Raw genomic sequence first — 24979 nt, 5'->3', positions numbered from 1 at the left:
CGTCCCGTCGTTGCATCTTATTCGCAGCTCTACCTCTACAATCGACACTCTTTGCTCAGCTATTTTAAGTACGTGCGTAACGAGGTGGTCATGTCGTCATATATTTTGCCAATGTGACACTTTTGTAGAACATGGCTTAGACTCTCGTTACCATCGCTTCCCATTCGACACCTTCTCTCGTGTGGTGATAGATCCACGTGAGAATTATCCACGTGAGTGACAGAGAAAGTGACTGTGCTCCGTAAGCGAGGTTATTTAGCATGTACGATTCCATGCCTAAAGGCAAAAAAGAGTTGTATGGGAAGCCAAAAATCATTCAAAATGTTTCGTAAGAAGTTTTCTCTGATAGGTCGTGAGGAATGCACGTAAGAAGCAAATAGTCAAACAAATTCTGGGGCTTGGTAAAGGAAGAAAAAGAGAACAATCGCGTAAAAATGATTAGAAACAGGTAAATATTACCTATACAGAGCAGATACTCCATTTTAACGAACACTTACCCCTCTGATGTCAGGGGAGGCCTCATATACATCTACAGAGACCCCAACTTCACCTAGCCATATTTTGTTGCCAAATATCTACATAACGCCCTATTGGTAGCTTTTTACTCATCTTTTCCATTTTAACGAACACTATCACCCCTCTGACGTTAAGGGAGGCGTTCTTGTACATAAAGGGGGCACAATGCCACCTAGTCATCCAAATCTGCCATCAAAGTGATTGCAAATTCATTATTCATTTTAACAAACACGTGTTTTTCTACTTCTCACCTTTTTCACCCCTAAAAGCTCCTCTGACGACAGGAGAGGCTTTCTTCTACACTTATACTTCTTGAACATCACCCCTTACATCCCCAGAGGCTACTTCTACGGCTCCAACGCCACATACCTAACCATCCAGCTGGCCGCCATCTTTCATCTGAAATTCGCATATCCTATCGACTTGTAAAATGAAGGTTTTAATAAAGAAGAGCTGTCACAGATAGAAGAAAGTAGATAAAAGTAGAAAAACAATTTTAAACCATAAACCCTATGGACTCACTACATATCCTGTTTTTCAACACTTAATTATTGGACTTTCATTTTTTATTCCGTTACACAGATTTTGGAAAACCAATAATGCATTTGTGGAATTAAAAAAAAACAATAAATACACGCCTTTTTTTATCTTAATATCTTAAAAAAGAATATATTATTTTTTCTATTTAAAATGCTGTACATATATGGACAAAAATGTATTCATTATTTTTTCTCTTTGCAGAAGATGTACTGACTGATGATAAAGGAGAATGTGTCATATGTTTAGAAGATTTAAGTCAAGGTGACATAATCGCTCGCCTTCCTTGCCTTTGTATATATCATAAGACGTAAGTAAAAATATACCTACTAACTTATGCTATACATAATATTCTTTTAACCCATTAATGCCCACTGGCAAGAGAGAACCTGAAAATACCTAAATTTTTTAGTAGTTGCTTTTAATTATGTTCATGATTATATAAAAAACTATTTTGTAGATTTTTAAATTTGGTTTTAGAAAAAAAAATGGTGTACCCAACCAGGGCAATCAGTATAAAATATATAAAACAAATTTGTACATAACCAAAGCAATATTGAACATAAAAATGCATACAGACCAAGGAAACATTTAATAAAAATACATACATATACATAAAAAACACATAATTATGAGTGAAATATTTTGAAACACTTTCTCTGCTCAGTGCAAAGAGTTACATTGCATTTTTCACACATCCATCTAACTCTCATGTGGAATTGATGACATCTTCGAGAAAGGTGGTTCTTTTAGAAAAATGGTTATCAGGAGTATCCAGTATACTGTTTGGCAGCAAACCAGATGGTGGATCGTCTTTGTATTGCTTTGTTGAAAGCTCTGCAGTAATGGTGGACAATATTTCTCTGAAATAGTAACAAATCTATTTTGTCATTTTCATTTGTAATCCTATATAGTTTCCACGCATTGACAACTGTCACATTTATCATATGGGTAAAGAGTACCCACCACCATTTTTTCTATGGATGCCGATTCTGTAATTATTTACCCCTTGATCGCGTAAGTCCACACCCCCCATTAATCAATTGTAGAATTTGAATAACTGAGGTTGTGACCCTGCTACTATTTCTTTCTGTTTTGCACACCGACGCTTCACTTGTACAAGGAGCACTGGTATCGAAATTGGTACTCATAGTTACAGCACTGTTCTCATTCAATCTTACAAATAATATGGCACTTTCTTGATTATAGCAATAATCATAATATTCACGATCTTTTTTCTTGATCTCTTTCCCTTGTATAAGAGTACATTTTTTTCATCGTACGATTATCACGAATTGTGCCCGTAGCTCTGATACTTTTTGTTTCAATGTCACTAAAAGTGCATAACTCGCAAAATAATTATCTAAAAATATTATGTGATCAGTTGAAACTGTAATATACTCAGGAAGTCTAAAACAATTTGTGATCCTAGTGACAGTTTAGACTTTTTCTGGTTCTTCTGTTCTTCGCTAGCTGAAGGCTTAGCTCCGCAGTACGTATCAGGAGCATAACAATAACCAGTAGAACTGCACAACATCCAATCATTGTAACCAAAACGTACAGCCTTTGATTTGATGAATTGCTTCGCCGAATGGTGGCCAAAGTATTTGACCATTGCCTCATCGATGTATAAATTTTCATGAAAAATCCATAGTAAATCCATAAATGGTCGTAGTTTAGAAATTGTATCAATTTTATCCTTGACCTTTATTTCCTCTTCGACGAAACTGTGTGCGTAACTAAGAATTTTAAACTGACGCAATATTCGACCTCATCACCATCTAGTCTTATATTTTTGTATTGTCCCTTTACTTTTATCACGACCGTTTTTAAGGTAATTGGTTTTTTTATTCCTTTCGTTTAGTTTTTGTTAAGGTGCTCTCCATAAGCCGAATATTAACTTGTTGAATTGATTGTATTCCTTTTTGGTGTATTGTTGACTAATTTTTCGGAAAAGAAAGGTGTTTTTAATAACAAAGAATAATTTACAATGAGGCCAGATCAAGTAACGCAAGCTGTTGATCTGCATAACGATGGGCGTTCCATTAGGTATATCGACAAAATAATTTGCTTTCCGCGAAGTACAATATCCGATGCTGTACAGAGATTTCGATAAACTGGTTCTTATAGGAAGACCTGGAAAGGGAACACCGAGGGCAACAAACGCCGTGAAAAATCTGTTGCTTAGGCTTCAAATGCAAGCGGATAGTTATTCATTCTTGCTTCATTCCCTTTGTTGGACAACGGTTGGAATTCTTTCGTGCTCATGCAAATTGGGAGAATGGAAGATTTGAGAAAGTTTCTATTTATAGGCGAGTCTCGTTTTGCGAGATATTCACTTGATGGTCGCCAAAGAGTTTGGCATTAAAACACAGCGACTTAGATGGGCTGGACACAATACAAATGCCAGACAATACAATTGCTAAAAAGCTAACGACAGGAACACCTATAGGAAGTAGAAGCAGAAGCTGACCACGAATTAAGTGGTTACATGAAGTTTAGACCGACTTAGGAATGGTAAAAATTAGAAGATGGCATCACTTCTCCAGAAACCGAACAGAATGGCGACGAATCTTAGAGCAGGCCAGGATCCACAAAAGATTATCGAGCCAAAGATGATAATGATGATGGTCGCGAAAGAGTGTTTATAAAGCCTGGAGAACCATACGCCCAATGCTGCTTCCCTCCTAGAATACAGTTTGGGGGTGGAGGTATAATGGTATGGGCGGCATTTCTTTGGAAGCACATACAGATGTTTTTACGATAAGGGACGTGGCCTTAATGCTGATAGGTACATCAGGGAATGTCTGGAAGAACATGTAGTACCTCATATATACATTTTATAGGTAAAAATATTCTACTCATGCAGGATAATGCGGCCGGACATAGCCAGGGTAACTATGCAATAGTTTTTACAGTATTTCATCAAGTAGTCAAATCTCCTATAGTTGGACTGTTTTCTTTTTATTAGACACAATACAAATTAAATAATGTTTTATTGATTTGACACGATTGTATTCTATAGGGACTCGCTCGCTAATGATCTATTTATTCGGGTGGGATATTTTTATTACGTCGACCATTAATTAATCGGCTTAATACAAACAATTTATTTATTTTAAATTTAGAAACACGATAGAAATAACCTAGGCAATTTGCACGCATTAAGAAATATTTTTATGTTTTAAATACAACAGTTGACGTACATTATCGTGAAACTAACTTCAACTTACGATTTTTATCAATTTTAATTATAAGATCATTAGATTTTCTGATAAGATTGAACAGCTTCTAACAATTTATTCTGATTATTTAGTAGTATTGATATTTCTATTGCTTAAAAGACGAGTATTTTAATACAATAGAGAGAAATCATTTCTAGATGTAGCAAACGTTGTCTTTTGTCGTATTAACTACAAAGAGTTGATTTCTTAATAAATTAAATCTTATATATTTGTAAAAAAATCTTCGTATGACTGTTATTTTGCGCAACTAGATTTCTCTAGACACTTCTTTTTGGCCAACATATCTTTCCTTTTCCCCTTCCTTTTTCACTTTTAAATCTCGGATTTGAATTAGTTATATTACTTTCATTCACCCATTTCTTCCATCTATTTTTCATGTATACTGGGTGCATTCTAATCTGTTATCCGTATCGGTTAGTTGTTTCTTTGTTATTTTGTTCATTAATGGTTGTTGATTGGGCATTCTCCTAATTATCCTCAATTATCCCATTCGTAGGTTCCTCGTCTCCACTTCTTCTTCTTGTAGTTCCTTCTCCTATCGGAGGTTGGCTTATCATCACAACTATCCGTACCTTATTGGTGGCTGCTCTGAAAAGATCTACTGACCTGCAACTATACCACTCTCTTAAGTTTCTTAGCCAGGAAATACTTCGTCTTCCTATGGATCTTTTAACCTTGATTTTACCTTGCATTATGAGCCTTAATATCTCATATTTCGCACCTCTGGTAATGTGGCCTAAATATTCCAGATTTCTTGTTTTGATGTGCTTTATGACCTTGTAATCCTTTTATAGCCTTCTTAAAACACTTTTGCATTTGTAACTCGTTGGGTCCATGGTATTTTCAAAATCCTTCTATAGCACCACATCTCAAATGATTCCAACTTCTTTAAATAACCCCTTTTAGTGTCCAGCTTTCCATTCCATACAACAAAGTCGAGAACACGTAGCATCTTAAGACTCTTATCCTCAGCTCCAGGGGAGGTCTCGATTAACAAACATTCTTTTCATTTTTATAAATGCTTGTCTTGTCTCGATATCTAGCCTTCCTACTGTATGTTACTTAGATATAATCATGCGCTGGTTTTCTTAACGTTCATTTGTAGTCCATATTTTATACTGACTTGATGTAATATATTTACTAAGCGTTGCAGTGCAAACGTCTAGACTGTCTGCAAAAACAGCGGTGTCGTCTGCGAATCTTATGTTGTTCAAGATTTTTCCATTTATTGATGTACCCTGTTGTTCCTCTGATATTGCTTCCTTAAAAATTGCTTCGCTGTACAGATTGAATAACAGTGGGGACAGCACGCAACCCTGTCTAACACCTCTTTTGGTTTCTATAGTTTCTGTATTGACATTTTCGATTTTAACCTTTGCTTTTTGATACCAGTACAAATTGACAATAACCCGTATATCTCGACTACCCACATTCTTTTCTTTTAACAGTTTTACGAGTTTCTGATGTCGTACTCTATCAAGCCTTTTGATAATCTATAAAGCAGACATAGAGATCCTGGTTCATATCTAGTCGTCTTTGCGCGAGAACGTTAAAAGTGAACAGAGCCTCTCTCGTTCCTAGTCCTCATCTGAATCTAAACTGGGTGTCATCTATATCTTCTTCTATTTTTTTTTTTTTGTATAGTCTTCTATGTATTATTTTGAGAAATATCTTAAGTGGATACTTATTAAATACTGGGAGCATTCTTTCGCATGTACTGACTCTGGTAGTGTTATAAACGTGGACAGCAACCCATCTTCGGGTATTACTCCTGTTGTGTATACTTTGCTGAACAGATCTAAAAGTATATGCAGTGTTTCTTCATCAATGCATTTAATTAGTATATTAATCAATGGGTATCTGATCTTGGCCTACTGATTTTGCGGTCTTTGCATTTCTAAATGCCTGTTCTAATTCGCACATTATTATTTTCGGTCCTGTTTGTTCCTGTTGTTCTTCTTGTATCATTCTATCATCGTCGAGTAGTTTCATTATGTATTCTTGCCAAAATCTTAGTTTATCTTTGATGTCTCCAATGCAATGAGTTTACCATTATCATCTTTGAGTATCCCATAGTGTGCTCGCTTTTTGAATCACTTTTTGATGTATTTCTCTTTTTCTTAATTTTGTATAATCAAACGTTGATTTATTTTTAGGTATTTAAATCTTTTTGAGTTTGACGTGCATTCTAGCTATCGGCGGGTTATGGTCTGAGTTGACATCTGCTCCGGGGTATGCTTTTACTGCTTTAATTGAGTTTTTGTATCTATTTTTGACTAATATATTATAGTCTAATTGATTTCTGACTATGTGGTCTTTGTTGTCTACAGGAGATCTCCAAGTGTATAATCTTCTGTCGGGTAGTTGAAACAATGTGTTCATTATTGCAAAATGTTCATTTTGATAAAAATCCACAAGTCTATCTCCTCTGTCGTTTCTGCCACCTAGTCCAAATTCCCCAACATATTCGTTTCATCTCCACGGCATTTAACGTATTATTGTGTTTTTTATTGTTAAATTCTCACTCGCATACAGTAACATCGGTATCACTATTGTATTGTATATTGTTACTCTCTGGGGTGAGTTCTCTTTTTCCTAGCAGAGGAGTTAGCAACTTTTTTTTAAAAGCAGTAAATTGGAATTTTATAAGACCAAATATATATATATATATATATATATATATATATATATATATATATATATATATATTGTTATGATATGTAAAATCGAGAAAAATATTGGTTTGTTTAAAAATATTTCAAAGTTCAAAAACATTAAAATAATTCAGATAAGTAGGATAATATCCAACAAACATTTCGGAGAAGGAAAGTTATTAAATCCTTGAATTACCTGTACCAAACAAAATGTAAGCTTTACATCAATCATTTCTTTGTTATACTTGAGTGACCCGCATAAGTTTAAGTGAAAGCCAAAGAATTGAACGGGGTTTTTCAAAATCCATTAATGCAGTGATTAAAGACAATAGAAGGGATTATAGAAAGAGGTTTTTGTTAGTTTTTAAGATTTATAGAAAAATATTATTTGTAAATAAGTTTTAGGAAATTTATAATTATAGGTAAAAATTTGTTTGTTATCGAAATGAAGAAATGGGGGAATTGTGACGAGTTGTGATTGGCGGAGATTGAAAAAGGTGGGATAAGTGTGTGGGAGAAAGTTTAGCGAGATTGAGGAGAGAGAAAAGATAGGGTCAGTTGGTTTCCAAGTCTGTAAGAGGAACAGGGATTGTTCTCTGGCGGTTCCTGAAATGTAGCAAGCAGTAGTGTTGAATGTTGGTGAGTTTTTGTGGAGTTAGTGTATCTGACAGGAGCTGAAGCAGCAAAATATTGTAAGTCATATTTCTCTACTTATATTCCAAGAGTCACTGTTCAGGCCAACGAGAGATTCAGTTTATCGTAAAGAGAAGATATTCCAAGAGTCATTTTTCACTCGGGCCAACGAGAGATTCAGTTTATCGAGAGGAGAAAAGGCTATCATAATTTGAATGATTTGTGCTTTTGAAGGAGATCATTAAGGACGATATACTTGCAACAATCGGTGTAAGATTGCTGATTACATAGGGAGCGGTTGAGAGGAGATAATACAGTCTATAAGGAACAAGGATTTGGACCACTCATCATCAGAGAGAGATATTTTGTTTTCTGCAGTTTTTTTCTTTTATTGATAACACAATTTTTACACTTAATTTAGAAAGGATATAAATATTTTGATTAGGAGAGTTAGAATAGTTCGGAATTTTGAGATTTCAATTAATATTGTTTGTACCATTTAATTTGATTATTCTCGTATGTAGAACAAAATTTTTGAGAATCATTATATGAGATTTGTTTATTGAAAACTTTTGAGTGTGAATTATTTCATTATTTTTATTTCAATATATAGTGTTAGATCATATGTGTTTTTTATTATTCCGGTATTCTCTGGACCTTACCTTTCACATGTAATAGCATAGATATTGAAGCACGAATTTAACCCTGAGATAAAAGAATTAAAAATTGTGATAGAGTCATAATCATATCATTTAAATAATTTTAATTAATCAAAAAAATTAATTAGCTAATTATTGCTGGGCGCACCAAGACTTTAAATATCACGATAACTGGCGCCCAACGTGGGGCTTGAAAATATCGCAGCTTTACATTTGAAGGAAGGGAAAGAGATCTGGAATAAGTACAGGTGATCCAGAGATAAAAACATATAACATTGAGGGAATTTGAAAGTATTTTGACAATTTTTCCAGAGAATATAAATTTGATTTATTGATTGATCGTAGTTAGTGGATATTTACTGCTTTTGAATTATTTGATTTTATTTTCTTTACCAATCGTACATTTGATATTTATTTTGAATTATTTGAATTTTAATGATTGCATATTTGATTGGCGGCAAGAGACTTAGGAGAGGCAACTGCATATGACAGAAAAAGATGGAATTTGGGGGCGGAGAAGCGGCGACAGCCGTAATCAATCCGTTATTATATATATATATATATATATATATATATATATATATATATATATATATATATATATATATATATAGCCGAATTATGACGAAGTCATGCAAAAACAAAAATAGTTCCACATGTCACATATCCCCACAAAGTCTAATTCTGCTCTACCTTCTGCTTTACAGCTAAAAATTAGATACGATTGCTTTTGTGTTTCAATCGTTTATTTTGTAATATTGCACAATAGAAGTGTTTCAAAAAATTAATATTTTTATTTCAGCAAATAACAACCAAAAATGCAGCAGCTTGGCCCGCAATATACAGGGTGACGCACCGAAAACGAAACAGATGCATTTACTGGCAGATGATTCCTTTTTAAAAAAAACGCTTGGACCCGTCGATTTTGTTATCGAGGAAGAAACAAAATTGGCATAAAATCACATTAACATTTGCAGCCCCCTAAGCGGGGGTGGCACCATCCCTAAAATCTTAAATGGAAAGGGGGGTCGAATGATCCATCATTTAAAAGGTCTTTCAACTCCCTTTACAATGATGTAAAATTCATGTACTTCAATTCAGTAGTTTTGGAGATTTATTGATTTAAAGTTTAAATACATCATCGTAAGAGGAGATCAATACATAGCAGCAAAGTTGTTAAAAAATAAAGAATGAACTGACCTGTCAGCCGAGTAAATGTTGAAAATGGCCACCATTACTTTCCATGCAATAATAAAGATTTTGCTGAAAACGTTGCCGGACATTTTGCAATATTTGAGGAGTAATTTGATGGCACTCATTCACAATTCTTTGTCGTAAATCTTCTAAGGATGTTGGCTGAGTAGCATAGATTTTGCTTTTTAAGTAACCCCACAAAAAGAAATCCAAAGGTGATAAATCTGGCGATCTTGGGGGCCATTCAACGGCACCTCTTCTACCAATCCATTGACCTGGAAAGGTCTGATCTAAATAATGCCGAACTCTTAGTGCGTAATGTGGTGGGGCACCATCCTGTTAGAACATCAACATATTCTCAACGTATCGACCATCATTCTGATTTTCAATTATATCTGTTAGCGCAGGATCTATGGCATTTTGCAGTAATTCCAAATACATTTCACCAGTCAAATTTCCAGGTAAGAAAAAAGGACCAACCAAATGATCGCCAAAAATGCCAGCCCAAACATTTAATTTTTGTGGCTGCTGTGTGTGTACCTCATGGTAAATTCTGGGATTAGAGTCCGACCAATATCGACAATTATGACGATTTACTTCGCCATTAAAAAAAAAAGGAACATTCGTCGGAAAAGCAAATGTTAAATAAAAATTGTTCATCGTTTGTAATTCGTTCACTCATAACTTCACAAAATTCTAATCGCTTATCAAAATCGTCTTCATTAAGTTCTTGTACAAGGTGAATTTTATACGGATGAAAATTATGGGCCTTTAGAATCCGTTGGATAGTACGTCGACTAACACCACACGAAGTTTGCAATTTGCGGGTACTTAATGTAGGATCTACAATAACTTGCCCTAAAACCCCCACTTCTGTTGCTTCGTTCCTTATAGGATTTTCAATATTACGTTTTTTATTGGCGACTGATCCAGTTTTCCGAAATTTAGCTACAAGTTCTAGAACATATTTTCGGTGCACATTATTGTTCTCATGTCGCTCATTAAAAATTTGTGCTGTTCTATTAGCGCACTGATTATTTCCGAAAAATATTTCAATAATTTCAACCCTTTCTGCCGTGGAATATACCATGGTTAATTTATGTATAAAGCAATAAATGATATTTTAACAACAAAGATTGGTCAAATCAATCGCAAACTAATGTACTATTTCCTATTTAAAATAAGTACGTGGCATTCTCTACTTATCTTTCTTCAAGAAACAACTTTTTTTGTCACAAAGTACACTTCAATTGCTATTTTTATTATTAATAAACCATGGGCGTAGTAAATAAAAGCATTTACTTATCAAGAAAATGCTTTTACTCAAATTTCTTCTGAAAGAAGTACAAACTAATTTGATGTACCTATTAAAGTCTACTTTAAACTTTAAATCAATAAATCTCCAAAACTACTGAATTGAATACATGAATTTTACATCATTATAAAGGGAGTTGAAAGACCTTTCAAATGGATCATTCGACCGCCCTTTTCATTTAAGATTTTAGGGATGATGCCACCCCCGCTTAAGGGGCTGCAAATGTTAAAGTGATTTTATGCCAATTTTGTGTCCCCCTCGAAAACAAAATCGACGGGTCCGAGCGTTTTTTCAAAAAAGGAATCATCTGCCAGTAAATGCCTCTGTTTCGTTTTCGGTGCGCCACACTGTATTTCTTTCTTAGTAAATATTGGCACGCGAAAGAAAAAGTTTCCCCATCCCTGGTTTAGACTTTTTATCTCGACCATTGATCATTGAGACGTCAACTTCGGCAAATCAGCCTATAAATGCTGAAAAAAGTTAGCTAGCCATAACAAAATTCAATACAGTTTTGCAAGGGTTTTCTACTCTATGTCATCGATTAACGGATTAATATTATTTAACAATATATAGATCTCTCGTATGTCATATTTCGTTAAATTTGGTCAGTTTTTCGTCTTAGTTATGTTAGATCGTTAAAATGTTAAACTTGGCAGATCTTTATGTTGTTAACAATAAAATAAAACAATAGAGTGATATAGGTTATTATTGTGGCCTTTACTTTTCTCGTTTTTATAGACTTTCAATTTTATACCACACATTTCATTGATAATAACTTGATAATATTACAATTGTATTTCACAAAGTAAATTATATATTTCAACACATTGTCTAGCAGAATCCAGTGAAGTATTCTGTACGTATTGTGTTTTGTACACAATGCAATTACCGCTTTATTATACTCACGTATTTCCTTATTGTTCTAAGAGCGGTGATTTCTTTGTGTATCGTTCTCAACTGCGTCGTTTTTTTCTACGCCATCAAATTAATTTAATTTCTTAATCTGTCACGCTATAAATAACAATTCGTTGGCTGAGATACAAATATCCAAATTGTTGTCCTAGGTGTGTACGGTATTGAATATTTTGTTGTTTATTCTATTTAACTATATATGTGTAAGGGAATTGATTTTGTAAAGGTAACGATTGTTCTAAAAATAGTAAGATAGTTTTTAGAATACGATAGGTTTTGTTTTCACAGAAATGTAAAACAATTATATCTGAGCTTCTTCTTCTCATTGCGCCGTCTCCTTTCGAAGGTTGGCGTTCCAAATGGCAATTGTAGTTTTGGAAACTGCTGCGCGAAAGATCTCTGCGGATGAGCGGTCGAACCATCTCCTTAGGTCTTTCAGCCACGAGTTCTGGCGTCTTCCTACTGATCTTTTGCCCTGTACTTTTCCTTCTAGTATTAATTGAAGTAATTCATATCTTTCGCCTCTCAACACATGACCCAAGTATTGCATTTTCCTCTATTTGATTATTCTTAGTAATTCTTTTTGTTTACACATGCGACGAAGTACCTCAACATTAGTAGCTCTTTGTACCCATGGAATCCTCAACATTCGTCTGTATATATACTACATATCTGAGCTACGATTACTATATTATATGGTGGAGTTGTACAAAATATAATAGAAGAAAAGTATTTGAAGATGTGATCAAAACCAAAAGTAGATATATATTTATCTGTTAGTTGTGATCATCTTTTTGTGTCAAGATAATGATGTGTTGAAGAGGAATCTAGGAAACTCTTGCAAAATTAAATAGCGTTACAAATTTTGAAGGGGTCGGTAATTAATCATCTTCATAATTCTTCTTCTTCTTTTGGTGCCTATTCGTTTCGAATATTGGCGATCATTCTGGCTATAATTATTTTATTAACTGATGCTTTAAATAGATTAGTTGGTGTGGAGAAACATTTCCTCAGTTTTTTTAACCATAATATTCTTCTTCTCCCAATTCCTCGCTTTCCGAATACTTTGCGTTGAAGGATTATTTTCAGTAATTTGCATTTAGTGCCGTTTCTCATTACTTATGTGTCCGAGATATTCTAACTTTCTCCTTTTAATCGTATATACTTCTCTTTCTTTCCCCATTCTTCGTAGTACAGTCTCTTTGGTTATCTTGACCTTCCATGATATCTTTAGGATTCTTCTGTATAGCCACATCTCGAAGGCTTTTACTCCTTTTAAGTTTTTTCTCCATCGCTTCAGTGAGTGTCCAGGATTCAACTCCGTAGTATAATATCGAGAAGATATAACATCGTAGGAGCCTTACTTTCCTCTCCAGATTAAGGTTGTGGCTTTTAAAGAGTTTGGCCATGTTGTTGAATGCACTTCTTGTTCTTCTTAGGGTGCCTGTCCATTTCGAACGTTGGCGATAATTCTGGCTATGATGACTTTGTTGGTTACTATACAAAATAGCTGTGTTAAGGTCTTTCTATACCATGCTCTCAGATTAGCCAGGTTATTCTTCTTCGTCCTGGGGCCCTTTTTCCTTCAATTTTACCTTGCAAAATGCATTAAAGTAGCTCGTATCTGCCTTGATTTCTCATAAATGCCCCAAGTACTGCAGCTTACGACCTTCACGATGTTGACCAAATCTGCGGTTGTGTTCATCCTCCGCAGTACTTCTTCGTTCAACCATAGCTCAAAAGTTTTGATATTTCCGCCTTCAATCTCCACGTTTCTACTCTGTACGGAAGCACTGAGTACACGTAACATTTAAGGAGCCTTATTTTTGTTTCTAGGGTGAGGTCATGGCTCTTGAACACAGAGCACAGAACACATCCTTCATTTTTAACAACAATATGTACATTTTTTGGTAACTTTAACTTCTGTAAAGGGTTTTATCCTAATATTTTGGTGGCTCAGGCATGTTAAGCTGCTTTGAACCTGATGATGGACTTATTATTCCGAAAACGTTTGTTATTTTAATGTATCCCTTCTAAGGGTTTTTTAAATATACCTACTTACAAAGGATTAAACCTCTTTTTTTTATAATTAATTTTACAATAATTATATCGATGGTTTCCACAATTATTTTTTTGTTTAAGAAATAAAAATTCGTGCAGTGTGAATTTTTCAATCTATGCGAAACATTCCTGATTTCAGTATCACTAACAGGTAATAAAATAAAGAATTGCAAAGAGAGTGTACATCTTTCAAAAAATCTATGGCTACATTTTCATTTGTGGAATTATAAGAACTTCTATGTTTAGCTACTGAAGTAAAGTAATTATTGAAATCGTTTGATGTAATCACGCTTGGACAGACTTTTTTACTTTGGAATTTATTTCTGTGATAATTTATAACTTTCCTTTTCTGAATTGGAAAAGAAATTCTTATAAGCCAGTTTTTTCTTTAATGATATTGTTGATTTATAGTGCTTCTTAAACTGTTTATACTCGCTATATTCTTTTGTAATATCAGCAATTATCTTGTCTGTGGAAAGATTTTCTCGGATTACTATTAGTTCATCATCAAACCAAGAAATTGAAGCTTTACTATGAGTTCGTGATTTTTTTATTGGAAAATCAATTTAAGTTAACTTTACATACATTTCGGTAATAAATTGAGCTAACTCTGTTGCTGTTTTGAGAAAAAACAACTGAAGCCCAGTCAACGTTATTTAACTACTGTTTTAACATCAGGATATGACCTGGATGTAAACAGTTCAAGCAATTCCTATGACTTTTTGCCTCTTTGGTTCTTTGTTTCACACTAAGATTGAGAAATTTGGTACAATGTGATATTTTATGAGCCCTTTGACAAAATTGACATTGAAATAGAGTTGAAACGAAATGCTTTATTGTTTTTGGCATAATTTTTTAAGAAAGAATATCCATATTTTCATTTCCTTTCGTGGCACGACTTTCTAAAATATTTGCCCACTTTTGTATGAACTCTCATAGATCATCAAAGGAGTAATGCTGCCAATTTGGGGCAATAATGAGGTTTCCAGAGCAATAACTAATACATCCTCCGTAGACGCATAGAGTAACTGAGTGTATAGAAAATTAAGCAGGAGCTACGTATTATTAGTTTTTTGACGATAATGACGTTGAAAATTTGATTATAATGTTATCAAATAATAAGAATATTATAATGTATATTATTATATGTAAAATATTTGTCCTAGTTGTTGCATTTTTTTGGTCATCAGTATATTTGAAAGTATATATACAATACAAAGCTAAATGTATGTTTAGTTCTTTGACTTCAATGTCTGTAGATTTTGAAACACTAATCGTATATTTTATTTGTTTTTTAGGTGTATAGATCAATGGTTCGAAGTTAATAGATCGTGTCCAGAACATCCAGGCGATTAGCATTATGACTAAAATGAAGATCTTACTATCTGTAAATATGTAAATATTTTATTGACTTGAGTTTATTGGAAAAAAATCATTTTTATAAAAACGGCGTTGTGTGAAGCGTAGATTAAAGAAAAATCCTGAATCCGAATCGACGGTTACCAAATATTGGTTAAAAAAATTGACAACAAAATTATCGTTTAAAATAGATGGTTCGAGATAGAAAAATATTGACGATTCGAAGTCCTTGTCTAGATAAAACACGAGTTGGGACTACCTGTTAATGAGAAGGAGGTGAATAAGTAACAAAAAAGGCAATACAGTTCTAGGGACTAAAGAATTTTTAATTCCATTACTTTTGTGTATGTTAATTGTAGTATCTATTAAATGAAAGAAAAATTTCCAATCATATAATTTTATTTTTCAACCTTGAATCTTGAATACTTTTAGGAAAGTGCTGGCACTTCTTGTAAAACATCTTATTGTTGACTAAATACAGTTTACTTAGCTTGTTACGTACTGCTACAAGTTTTTTTTGTTGATACTTAATAAGTTACGTTAAAAATTGCACCCTTAAACTTTTATCATATCAAAATTTATCTAAAAATATTAGAAATTCTTTGGTTGCTAGAATGTTAAATGTATCAATGACAGTTTTTGGAAAAATGGGACCACGCCCTTAATTAAAACTAGTAAAAAACGCTTAAACATAATAACGTGGTTTTATTTTTGCAAAATATTAAAAGGAAAATGCTGTTAAAATAGGTAAAATGACCACCATTGTTGTAAAGTTTCGTATAATGTGTTGATTTGTCTACAAAGTCCCAAAGTCTTAAACTCATCAAGAATGAAAATAAAAATGAAAGAGGTTAATTTATAAAACATCAATCCTTGTCACATGGATATTTCAAATAGGAGCGAGAAGTGACTAATCAACACTTAGTCACGGAACGGTTCCTTCTCAGATCAGCACTCTAACACTGGGTTCGGGAGCTTCCACTAGATCAACACTCTAGCAGAAGCGGATCAACACTCAGTTCCTACAGTTGCCTGTCTTGCATATCCAGCGCCTATCGGTGGAAGTGGAATTTAGCGGTGGAAGTGCGAGCGTATAGAGCGGGGGTAAGCTGACGGCGGTAGCTGGCGATGCACATCGTTACAAACTAACGTTCGAATATATAAGTGGAAGACGCAGAATTAAAGCCTTATACAGAATGGAATTTTTAATACGTAAATTAAAACTTTATAAGTTTTTTGAATCGTTACAAAATAACTTTGCCCAAGTCGACATCTAAGTAGATCATTTTTTTATCTACGTGTGTATCTCATTAATTTATCCTCAAATTATTTTTACATCGTATGAATAGTTTCCGCACTTGTCGAGTTTAAAGTTAAACTTATTACAAATTCGTTGGCAATTCGATATATGAAAACTTCTTTGAACAGGTACTGAGTACGCTCTATCCCTTTGAAACGTTTCTACGCGAAGTTAGGAACGAAGATCAGATACTTTTGGGACAAACCTCGTAAAAATTTAATACTTTGCTATCGCGCAAAATCAATTCAATATACGAAACCGACCGACAGTAGCCGCTAAGACAAAACGAGAATATGTTTTCATTATTATCCCAATATTCGTTTCGAAAAATATATTTTTGATACTATCGTATGGCTGCTGTTTATTATTTTTTGGTTTAGATATTTTTTAACGTTTTTGTACGGCATCGATGTTTGTAATCTTAGGTCATACGTATTAGCTAATTCACTTATAATAAAACAAATATAATTTAGGATTTAAGTCATCACATTTTATAGACTGAAGTTGTGATCGGGTATAAAAAAGAAAAATCAATATGTGAAGGTTGATTTTTTGTACAAGGTGTTGTATTCTAAACAGTAAAAACATACATTTTTATGTACGTTTGAAGCCCGTTTTTAAAGTTACTGTTGTTGTACAATCTAATGTGTACGCTTACATCAGGTGTCACTCATTGGCGTGATGAGAGAGTCTTTAGAACTAGTCGTATATATCAACCATTCGGTTGTCTGTCATATCTGTAGTTTTCTCACAGCTTAGAGCAGTCCATTTAGTTAATTAGTAGGACAAATTTGATTTAATTAACAATACTACGGCCCTTATAGAACCCAGGCCTGCTGAACCACGCTCTTCCAATCGTCTTGATTCATTATTTTGTTATTATGTTCCGGAGATCGTTTTCTACGACATTCAGACGTCTAATTACTCGATCTCGTAGGTATCTTCCTTCTGATATTTACCGATATACTCTTCTTGCACATCGGTATTCGGTCATGTACTTCAGATGTACCAACCATCCTATTCCAGCCCTTTTCGCCTGTGTCACAAGTCTTTCCTCTACATAAAGTTGGTTCGCCACTAATATGTATTCTTCGCTTGGAGGTTATGTTTAAAAAAATGTCAAAAATAAGACAGATCTGTAAAAAATTATCAACTACAGATATGGAAACATATCAATATGTACTCACCCCAGAACAGATTTAAATATAAATGAATTTTGGGACTGAAACATCTCTTTAAATAGATAAAAACACATTTCCTACTTCTGCATTGACGTAAAACTGACATGGCAGATCAGATTTGCCAACTGACAAATAGTATTTATCGACTTGTAGAGTATAGAAATTTTTGATGTGTTTATGGCATAGAATAGAATCGTGTATAGAATCGAAACAAGTGGAAATTAAAATTGAAGAATAAAGATTACACAAAGTATTTAGTTGATAAAAGAGTTGCGCGCCAACTATTTTTAGAAGAAAGTTAACAAACGAATAAAATCAACAGAAATTGGAATAAAATAATTATTTGAAGAAAAATAACAAACATGTGACGCTTATACAACATAATATTCTCTGTTACCAGGTTCGAGATGTTCTGCTCTTATCTCCTCGTTAATATGGAATCCAGCTTGCTTATGTTCTTATGTCTTATGAATTAAATTCCACCTGAGAATTAGAGTTTTTTCAAGAGTTTAATCATATAGAATCCAAGGTAAAGAATTAATTCCCTTGCAAGAGAACTCGTCTGATTTCAAACTTCCTAGAATACTCTCGTCCAATTGGTTAACTATACTATCAGTAGGTGGGAAATCTAGAAAGTAAAATGAAGAAATATTGAACTGAATATTTTATTATAGAATCTGTACATTATGTCACTGTTATGAGTTTAACAAGATACGATAGCGATAACCGAAAGTACCCTTGTAAGAAAATTTAACATTTTATTTGGAGAGTAGGTAAAACATAATCATAATCTGGATTAAGAGATTGCATGGTAAACCAGTAGTTAAAAGACCAACTAACTTGCTTCAATTAAATCACATGTTGTCACTGCCTGGATCATGTATACTTTTCGTTTTCAACTGTTTTTTCTGTAACATCTTGTACAACATATCAACGTCTTTTAATGAGTTATTGCTTATAAGAATTTGTGGAATCATAAGAAAATGTTCAAAAAGTTTCTTATAGTACAGAAAGATCTACAATATTATTAACACGACATATATTAAAATTTGTGTCTATAATCGATTCACAGTCAAAGAAGAGGGCTACTAAACAATTACTTGTGAACCACTCGTGATCGTAAGACCAGCCTCCTACCCCTCTACTGCTATTTTACGATCCTTTGGACAATTAATATATTGCCGGAAAGATTATCACGTGGTGCTCAAGCTTTTCACGCGTTTTTCCGTAGATGTGGATACAGTACGGTCGCGTTAATTCGAACGGAATCGGGGAAACGGGTTGTTCGGATGATCGCATCGTTCGAATTACCTATGACTTTTTTTATAGGAGAAGAAAAATTGCAAAAACGTAATAAAAATGACTAAAAATGCTGTATATTAATAAAATATTATATTATACAAATATGACGTGGTGATCAAACGCTCTGTCTATTATACGCCTCAGCATCATGATCTCCTCGCTGCTGTTGAGGTTGTCTTCTGTCCAACTGATGACCGTGTTCAGGGCTTTTAACAGCTTCAGCAGCAGAAGTTTTTGAAGCAGGTGGTTCATCATCGACATCCTCCTCTTCCGTTTCTTCATTTTGAATGACACTTACAATTTCTTTATCCGTGAGCATTTCTTGGGTGTCAATTTCTTTGTCACAGCCACCTGATGCCCGCTGTCTTGAGCAAGCTAAGCGACAAGGTGCCTTAAAATGATGTCTTTTTCGTTGGATGAAGAGTGGTCAACAGCTTGGGCTCAAGTTTTTCCAAGAAATTTGAATCAAACGTTGTGAAATAGATGACCAACAATTTGCCAAATTGAAAACGACGTCCTTGAGATTAACTTTCTTCAAAGCTACTACCAAATCCTTTATTAGCGGATGGATAACCAGGGCAGTTGTCGAGACGAGATGACGAAGAACATCAGGGACGAATTCAGTTTTGAACCAATCCGAGAACAAAACTCTTATCACACATGCGCTTTTTTGCTCTCGATATCATACGGGAAGAACACAGATTTAAATGCACGAGGCTTGTTACCCGTCCCCACAACACGCAAACGAAGTTTGTGAGTCCCTGAAGCATTTGCACAAGGCATAAAGGTGATTCATTCTTTCATAATTATTCGACTAGGAGCGTTCTTTTCTTGAGATGACACCAATGTGTGGTCTGGTAACTTGCGCCAAAATAACCCACTTTCATCTGCATTGTAAATTTGCTCAGATGTCGAAAGTTCTTCAAATGCAGTTCTTAATGGTTCGATGCCGTCGGCATTACTCGAAAGTTTCTCACCATTAATTTTGAGATGTCTAACTCTATGACGTCGTTTGAAGTTGTCCAACCAACCCTTACATGCGCTAAAAGCTTGGTGATTTGGTGACATTTCACGATGGAAATGACGGGCTTTTTCACACAACATTTCACCACTCACCGGAACAAGCTTCCTCCGCAACCACATGAACAACGCACTATTCGGGGGGTTTGATGGTTTTCCTCTTCCCTGGACCCCTTTCCGTTTCGCTGACGAACGTTTCGACCTTTTCTTTGTTCTTCTTAATGTCCGTAATGGTAGATTTGTCAATACCGAACTGTTTTGAAATGAAACTGTAGCTAGTTGCTTGCTGTATCAACTTGAGAATTTTGGTCTTTTGATCGGTAGACAAAGTCACGTGTTTACGTGGAGCCATCGTGATACGAAAGCACTAACAGAACTAAATAATATGTAGGTGGGCAAGGAAAGTAAAAACCGATGTTCGTCATGTTGATTCAATCGTGGGGGAGGCAGGGGTGAGTCGCGCGAGCCCGTTCGGACGATCTTGGATTCGGATTAACATGACCGTACTGTATATTTTAGTATCTACCCAATATTTGAGGGGGATAAAAATATGAAAAGAGTAAAATGTGAATATTAAATGACATTATATATCTTACTATTGTCATACTCATATACGGTAAAAGTCAGCAGAAGATTGCATAAAGGAATCTTTTTTTTATTTATAATTTGGGCCTATAACCGCGCGCCTACTTAGTTTCTGAAATACATACAAATATAGATCATCTGACTAAAATAGGAAATTTTTATAAGACCGTTTTGTACGCTAGTGATTTAAAAAATTAAAATTCTGTGATAAATTTTAACAACGGTCTAGTCATATATTATTAAATTCCTTTCTCCTTATGATTCCACAATTTCAATATGCGAAATTTTTTATTATTCGACTGTTATAGAAGGGTTTGACTTCGGTATATGTCGAGCATCGGCTAGAAGCAACCACAAACAAAAATTGAATAAAAAAATGCCTGTGTAATTTTTGTATTTAAAGCAAATAGCCTCTAGGTCAAAATACTTTTATGTACAGACATTTTTATGTACTTTGAATAACATAATTAGGTGTAAACAATCAGTAAATTATGAAACGATACCTATCCTTAAAAATATCTTCCCAGATTAGGTGACGTTTTGGCACACGTAAGAAGAAGGCGATTTTTTATATATAAAATTTCTAATGTTTTTAAAAAAATTTATTTGTGATATATGCAAACGAAAATAGGAAATTAATCTTTTTAGTAACAAAATAATAATTACACATGCATTTCTGTGTGTTCTATCAAATAGTTTAGACTCTACAACAATTCTTGCTGATGTTCCAGGGTTATTTACTTCATTTATTGTTCCAAAATCAAATGTATATTTTTTTTCTTAAAAACATCTTAATTTTTGAACGTTTTAATACACATTATATACTATTTTCGTTTGCCTATTTACTAGATACGTCAATTTTTGTAAGGACCTAACAATTAGTATAGGATTTTCTAAAATATTTTTACGTTTTTGTAAGAACACACTAAAAATGATAGTTTGTAATCAAAATGACTCAGAATATTTTTAAAAGTAATAGGATTGCACACATTTCAAAAATTGATATCCGAGTCATTTGTCATTTAAAATGAATTAGTCCTTCTAATAAGTTTTCACTAATTTTGACAAGCTTCTGATCTTTCTTAATTTAATACACGCTAGTATTGTTTAGTATCTTCTGTTTATTTTGCAGTCTTTAATTGATTCCACTGAGATAATGGTTGTCTTGTTTGCTCTAAGCGTTATTATTCCTTTTCAGTTATAACCGGAATAATCCTCTTGTGTAGTGTGTTGAGTAAATGACTTATTACTAAGTAAAGTTGTAACTATCGAACGACCCATCAGAAACTGTGGATGCCATTGGGTAACAATATAACTACCTCTGAAAGTTATCGAGAAGTCATGTAATCTTAACAGTAAATCTGAAAAATGAGTTTGACTGGGACAAATAAACCAAGATATTAACTAGTAATATTTATTGTACAAAAATAATCTAATCAAATTTTAATATTGAATTAAAAATAAAGCAAATCTTGCCTATAGCTTTACAAAAATTTTGATACTTAAGGCAAATATTGTTGGCTTCAAGCAGTTGGACAGGATTACTCGTTAGTGACTCCAAATGTTGGTTGGATGGATTGTAGAATACAGCTACTACAGTTGCTAGTTTCAGATACTGGAATGGACTGGTGGGAATTATACTTCAGGGATATATGGAGTTTTCATAGCAGCGGCCACCTACTGCAGTATATTAGTCCGTATGGTCGACCTTATGATATTAGGGGAGGTCCTTCCCGAGCAAGGGGTGAAGAAAAATACCAAGCGGGCCAAAAAAACTAAAATAATAATCCTTGAGTTAGCGACTGCATACGTTATAAAATATTTCCTTGCCATATTATGAAGATTGCAAATAATAATTACAATATAGAAAATAGCAAATTGGCAAGGATTAAATGAATGTAATTATTATTAAATGAAATAGTTAAATTATAAAGATTCTAACTTCATATAGGAATAGTATTTGAAAAATAAAACTTTAAAAGAAACGCATGGTGTAGGTGATGAATAAAACAACATTTATAAAAAAGATATAAAAAATTACCAAAAAAGATACTGAATATTGATTAAATATTAAATACGAAGAATTGCCAACTTACCCCAGAGAAGTTTTAACAATATAAACGAATGTCGGAAAAAAATCCACATTAAATAAAGACAAAAAAATAATTCCCCTTCTATTGAATTGAAGTGTCCATACGTATATTAAATAGATAAAAGATATTCATAAAAACACATTCCCTACTTGTGCGTTGAAGTTAAACTGACATGTCAGAAGTGAAGAGTTGCAAACTGACAAATAACGTTTGTCGACTGAAGTGTACCATAAAAATGTATATATGTCTATCGCATAGAACATAATGGGGTTTGAATATAGGGAAAAATAAAAGTTACATAGGATATTGAGCGAAGAGTTGAACGCCAACTATTTTTAGAATAAAAATAGTAAAATAAAAATATAATCGAAAGAAATTGAAATAAAATAGTTATTTAAAGAAACATAGTGACGTTTAAACGTTACAAAGTCGCATAGATTCCTTATTTATAACTTAATTTAATCGTCATACTTTGCCACCTAGACTGAGCGCACTTCAACATAGATTCGTTCCTCCAGTGCGACAAAGAAAAACTATGCTAAACAGTTCCTACATATCTTTCTAATGGGCGGGGTTTATTGACCACGTGACCTTCCCACTACCAAACACAAGTGTGGTACCAACTTATACCTAATTCGTTTTACAAATTCCCATCTGTCAACAAACGCACGTAAAAGCCAAACAGGGTCGTACTGAGGTATATTATATGATTTTTAAAAATATTTACTTTTGAAACTATTAGTGTAAGCATTTCTTGAAATTTAATCACTGTGAGCAAAATTTAATGTTCCATTGAAGGAAAATGTGCTAAAATAAAATATTGATTAACTGAGAGATACATAACAAAGTAAACATTTTGAATAAAAAAGCAACACGCTACAATTTGAATTTAAAACATGAGAATCCATCTGGCTTAAGGCAATAAATTATATTTAATAGCCTCTTGACGAATGAGAGGGCGAATATCAACACGTGCTTATGTTTATAGATGGGAATTTGCTAAATGAGTATACTGTAAATATAACTTACATGTTTGATGTAACAAGTCGAGTGGTAGCTACGCGGTATTGTTTCTGCTTTTGGACTTTGACAATCGGGGTTCGAATCTTCTGTTGTATTCTTCTTCTTATAGTGCTTATCCGGATATTGGCGACCATCATGACAATCTGTATTTTGCACACTGCTACTCTAAAAGGAATCAATTTTTCAGCCAAGAGTTCCTTCTGTTGTATTAACATCACCAAGCAACAAAACTCTTAAATTCGTTGATTGTGGTAAGGACAAAAACTCGGTTATCAGTTTTTAATGTGCTCAATTTGAATTAATCTCTCGATGACGTTCCGTTTTAAGTGTGTCTCTTTATAGCATGTAAATAACAAATATGGATGCCATTCTTTTAAAATTTGATAAGTTTTGACTGTATTAGTTCATTACAAACAGTGGATAAACAATGATAGGAATATTGTAATATGTGGCGGCAAACAGGCGAAGAGTATCTAATATATAGTAGTTGTTTTTTTTTGCAAAACAATGTTGTTTTACCAAATCTCGGAATGGAGGAAACTACTTCAAATTGATTTAGCTAAGAAAGAAAGAAAGAAAGAAAGATATTTTTCTGCTACTGCACTTGCCCCCACTTCTAGTATTTTTCTACTGTCGCATTGCTATTGACGCAAATTTAGTTTCGGCATGCAATCAAGAAATAAGTGTGAATTTAAACCAACCAACCAAAGACATTTTATTAAAGTGATTTTAAATGATAAGGTGCTACTTGTGAACTACTGTATTTTTAAGTTTTAATTGTTACCTATATTTTTAGTACGATTGACCTTGAAACTGTTTAGAAATTTGTTTTATGTTGAATTTTGTATTTGTTGCGTCGGAAACTTCTTCTAAAGAAGTGCCATATTTTCATCATTATTAAAGTGAATATCTAGGGTGTAGCCTTGTAGTAACAATAAATCTGTAACATTTTCAATTTTGTTTTTTTTTTCCTTATTTCCATTTTAACTCAGAAATCAGTAGTAACTTAAAAGTTAGTATGAATATAAGTTGTTTTGCTCTCTGATGTAAAACAGTTAGTTTTGTAAGGAAATAAACATTGTTTTTGGTGAAATTTTTACAAAGTGTGTATAAAGTTACAAACTACAGTAGTTGTAACTGATCTTTTTATTCATTTAATGAACGTAAAAGAGGAGATTTGCAAGATTATTCTTCTTCTTCTTCCTCTTTATAAGATATTCTGCTTGCTATTTTGACGACACGGGTCTCCTCCATTCTGCTTATGTGGTTATTCCATTCTTTTTTTTTTTCCTATTTTGTGTCCATTCATTTATACACTCTACGTTACATTTTCTTTTAATGTCTTCACTTCTCTTTCGATCTCTCAGCGTATTTCCTGTAATTCTTCTCA

General features: G+C 33.6%; 1 protein-coding gene across 1 annotated transcript in view; it reads left to right on the top strand.

Moving 5' to 3' along the window:
- Positions 1 to 24544, top strand: part of LOC140444988 (uncharacterized) — a 142654-nt gene extending 118110 nt beyond the window's left edge. Inside the window, exons 3-4 of the mRNA XM_072536746.1 lie at positions 1258 to 1363; positions 15025 to 24544. Coding sequence (XP_072392847.1) covers positions 1258 to 1363; positions 15025 to 15082 — 164 coding nt within the window. The 3' untranslated portion in view covers positions 15083 to 24544. The remainder of the gene's footprint in view (positions 1 to 1257; positions 1364 to 15024) is intronic.
- The last annotated feature ends 435 nt before the right edge of the window (positions 24545 to 24979 follow it).

The sequence above is a fragment of the Diabrotica undecimpunctata genome, chromosome 7 (assembly GCF_040954645.1).
Source record: "Diabrotica undecimpunctata isolate CICGRU chromosome 7, icDiaUnde3, whole genome shotgun sequence".
NCBI classification, from domain to species: Eukaryota; Metazoa; Arthropoda; class Insecta; order Coleoptera; family Chrysomelidae; genus Diabrotica; species Diabrotica undecimpunctata.
The sequence above is the reverse complement of the archived record's forward strand: the minus strand, read 5'-3'. Positions and strand labels throughout refer to the sequence as shown.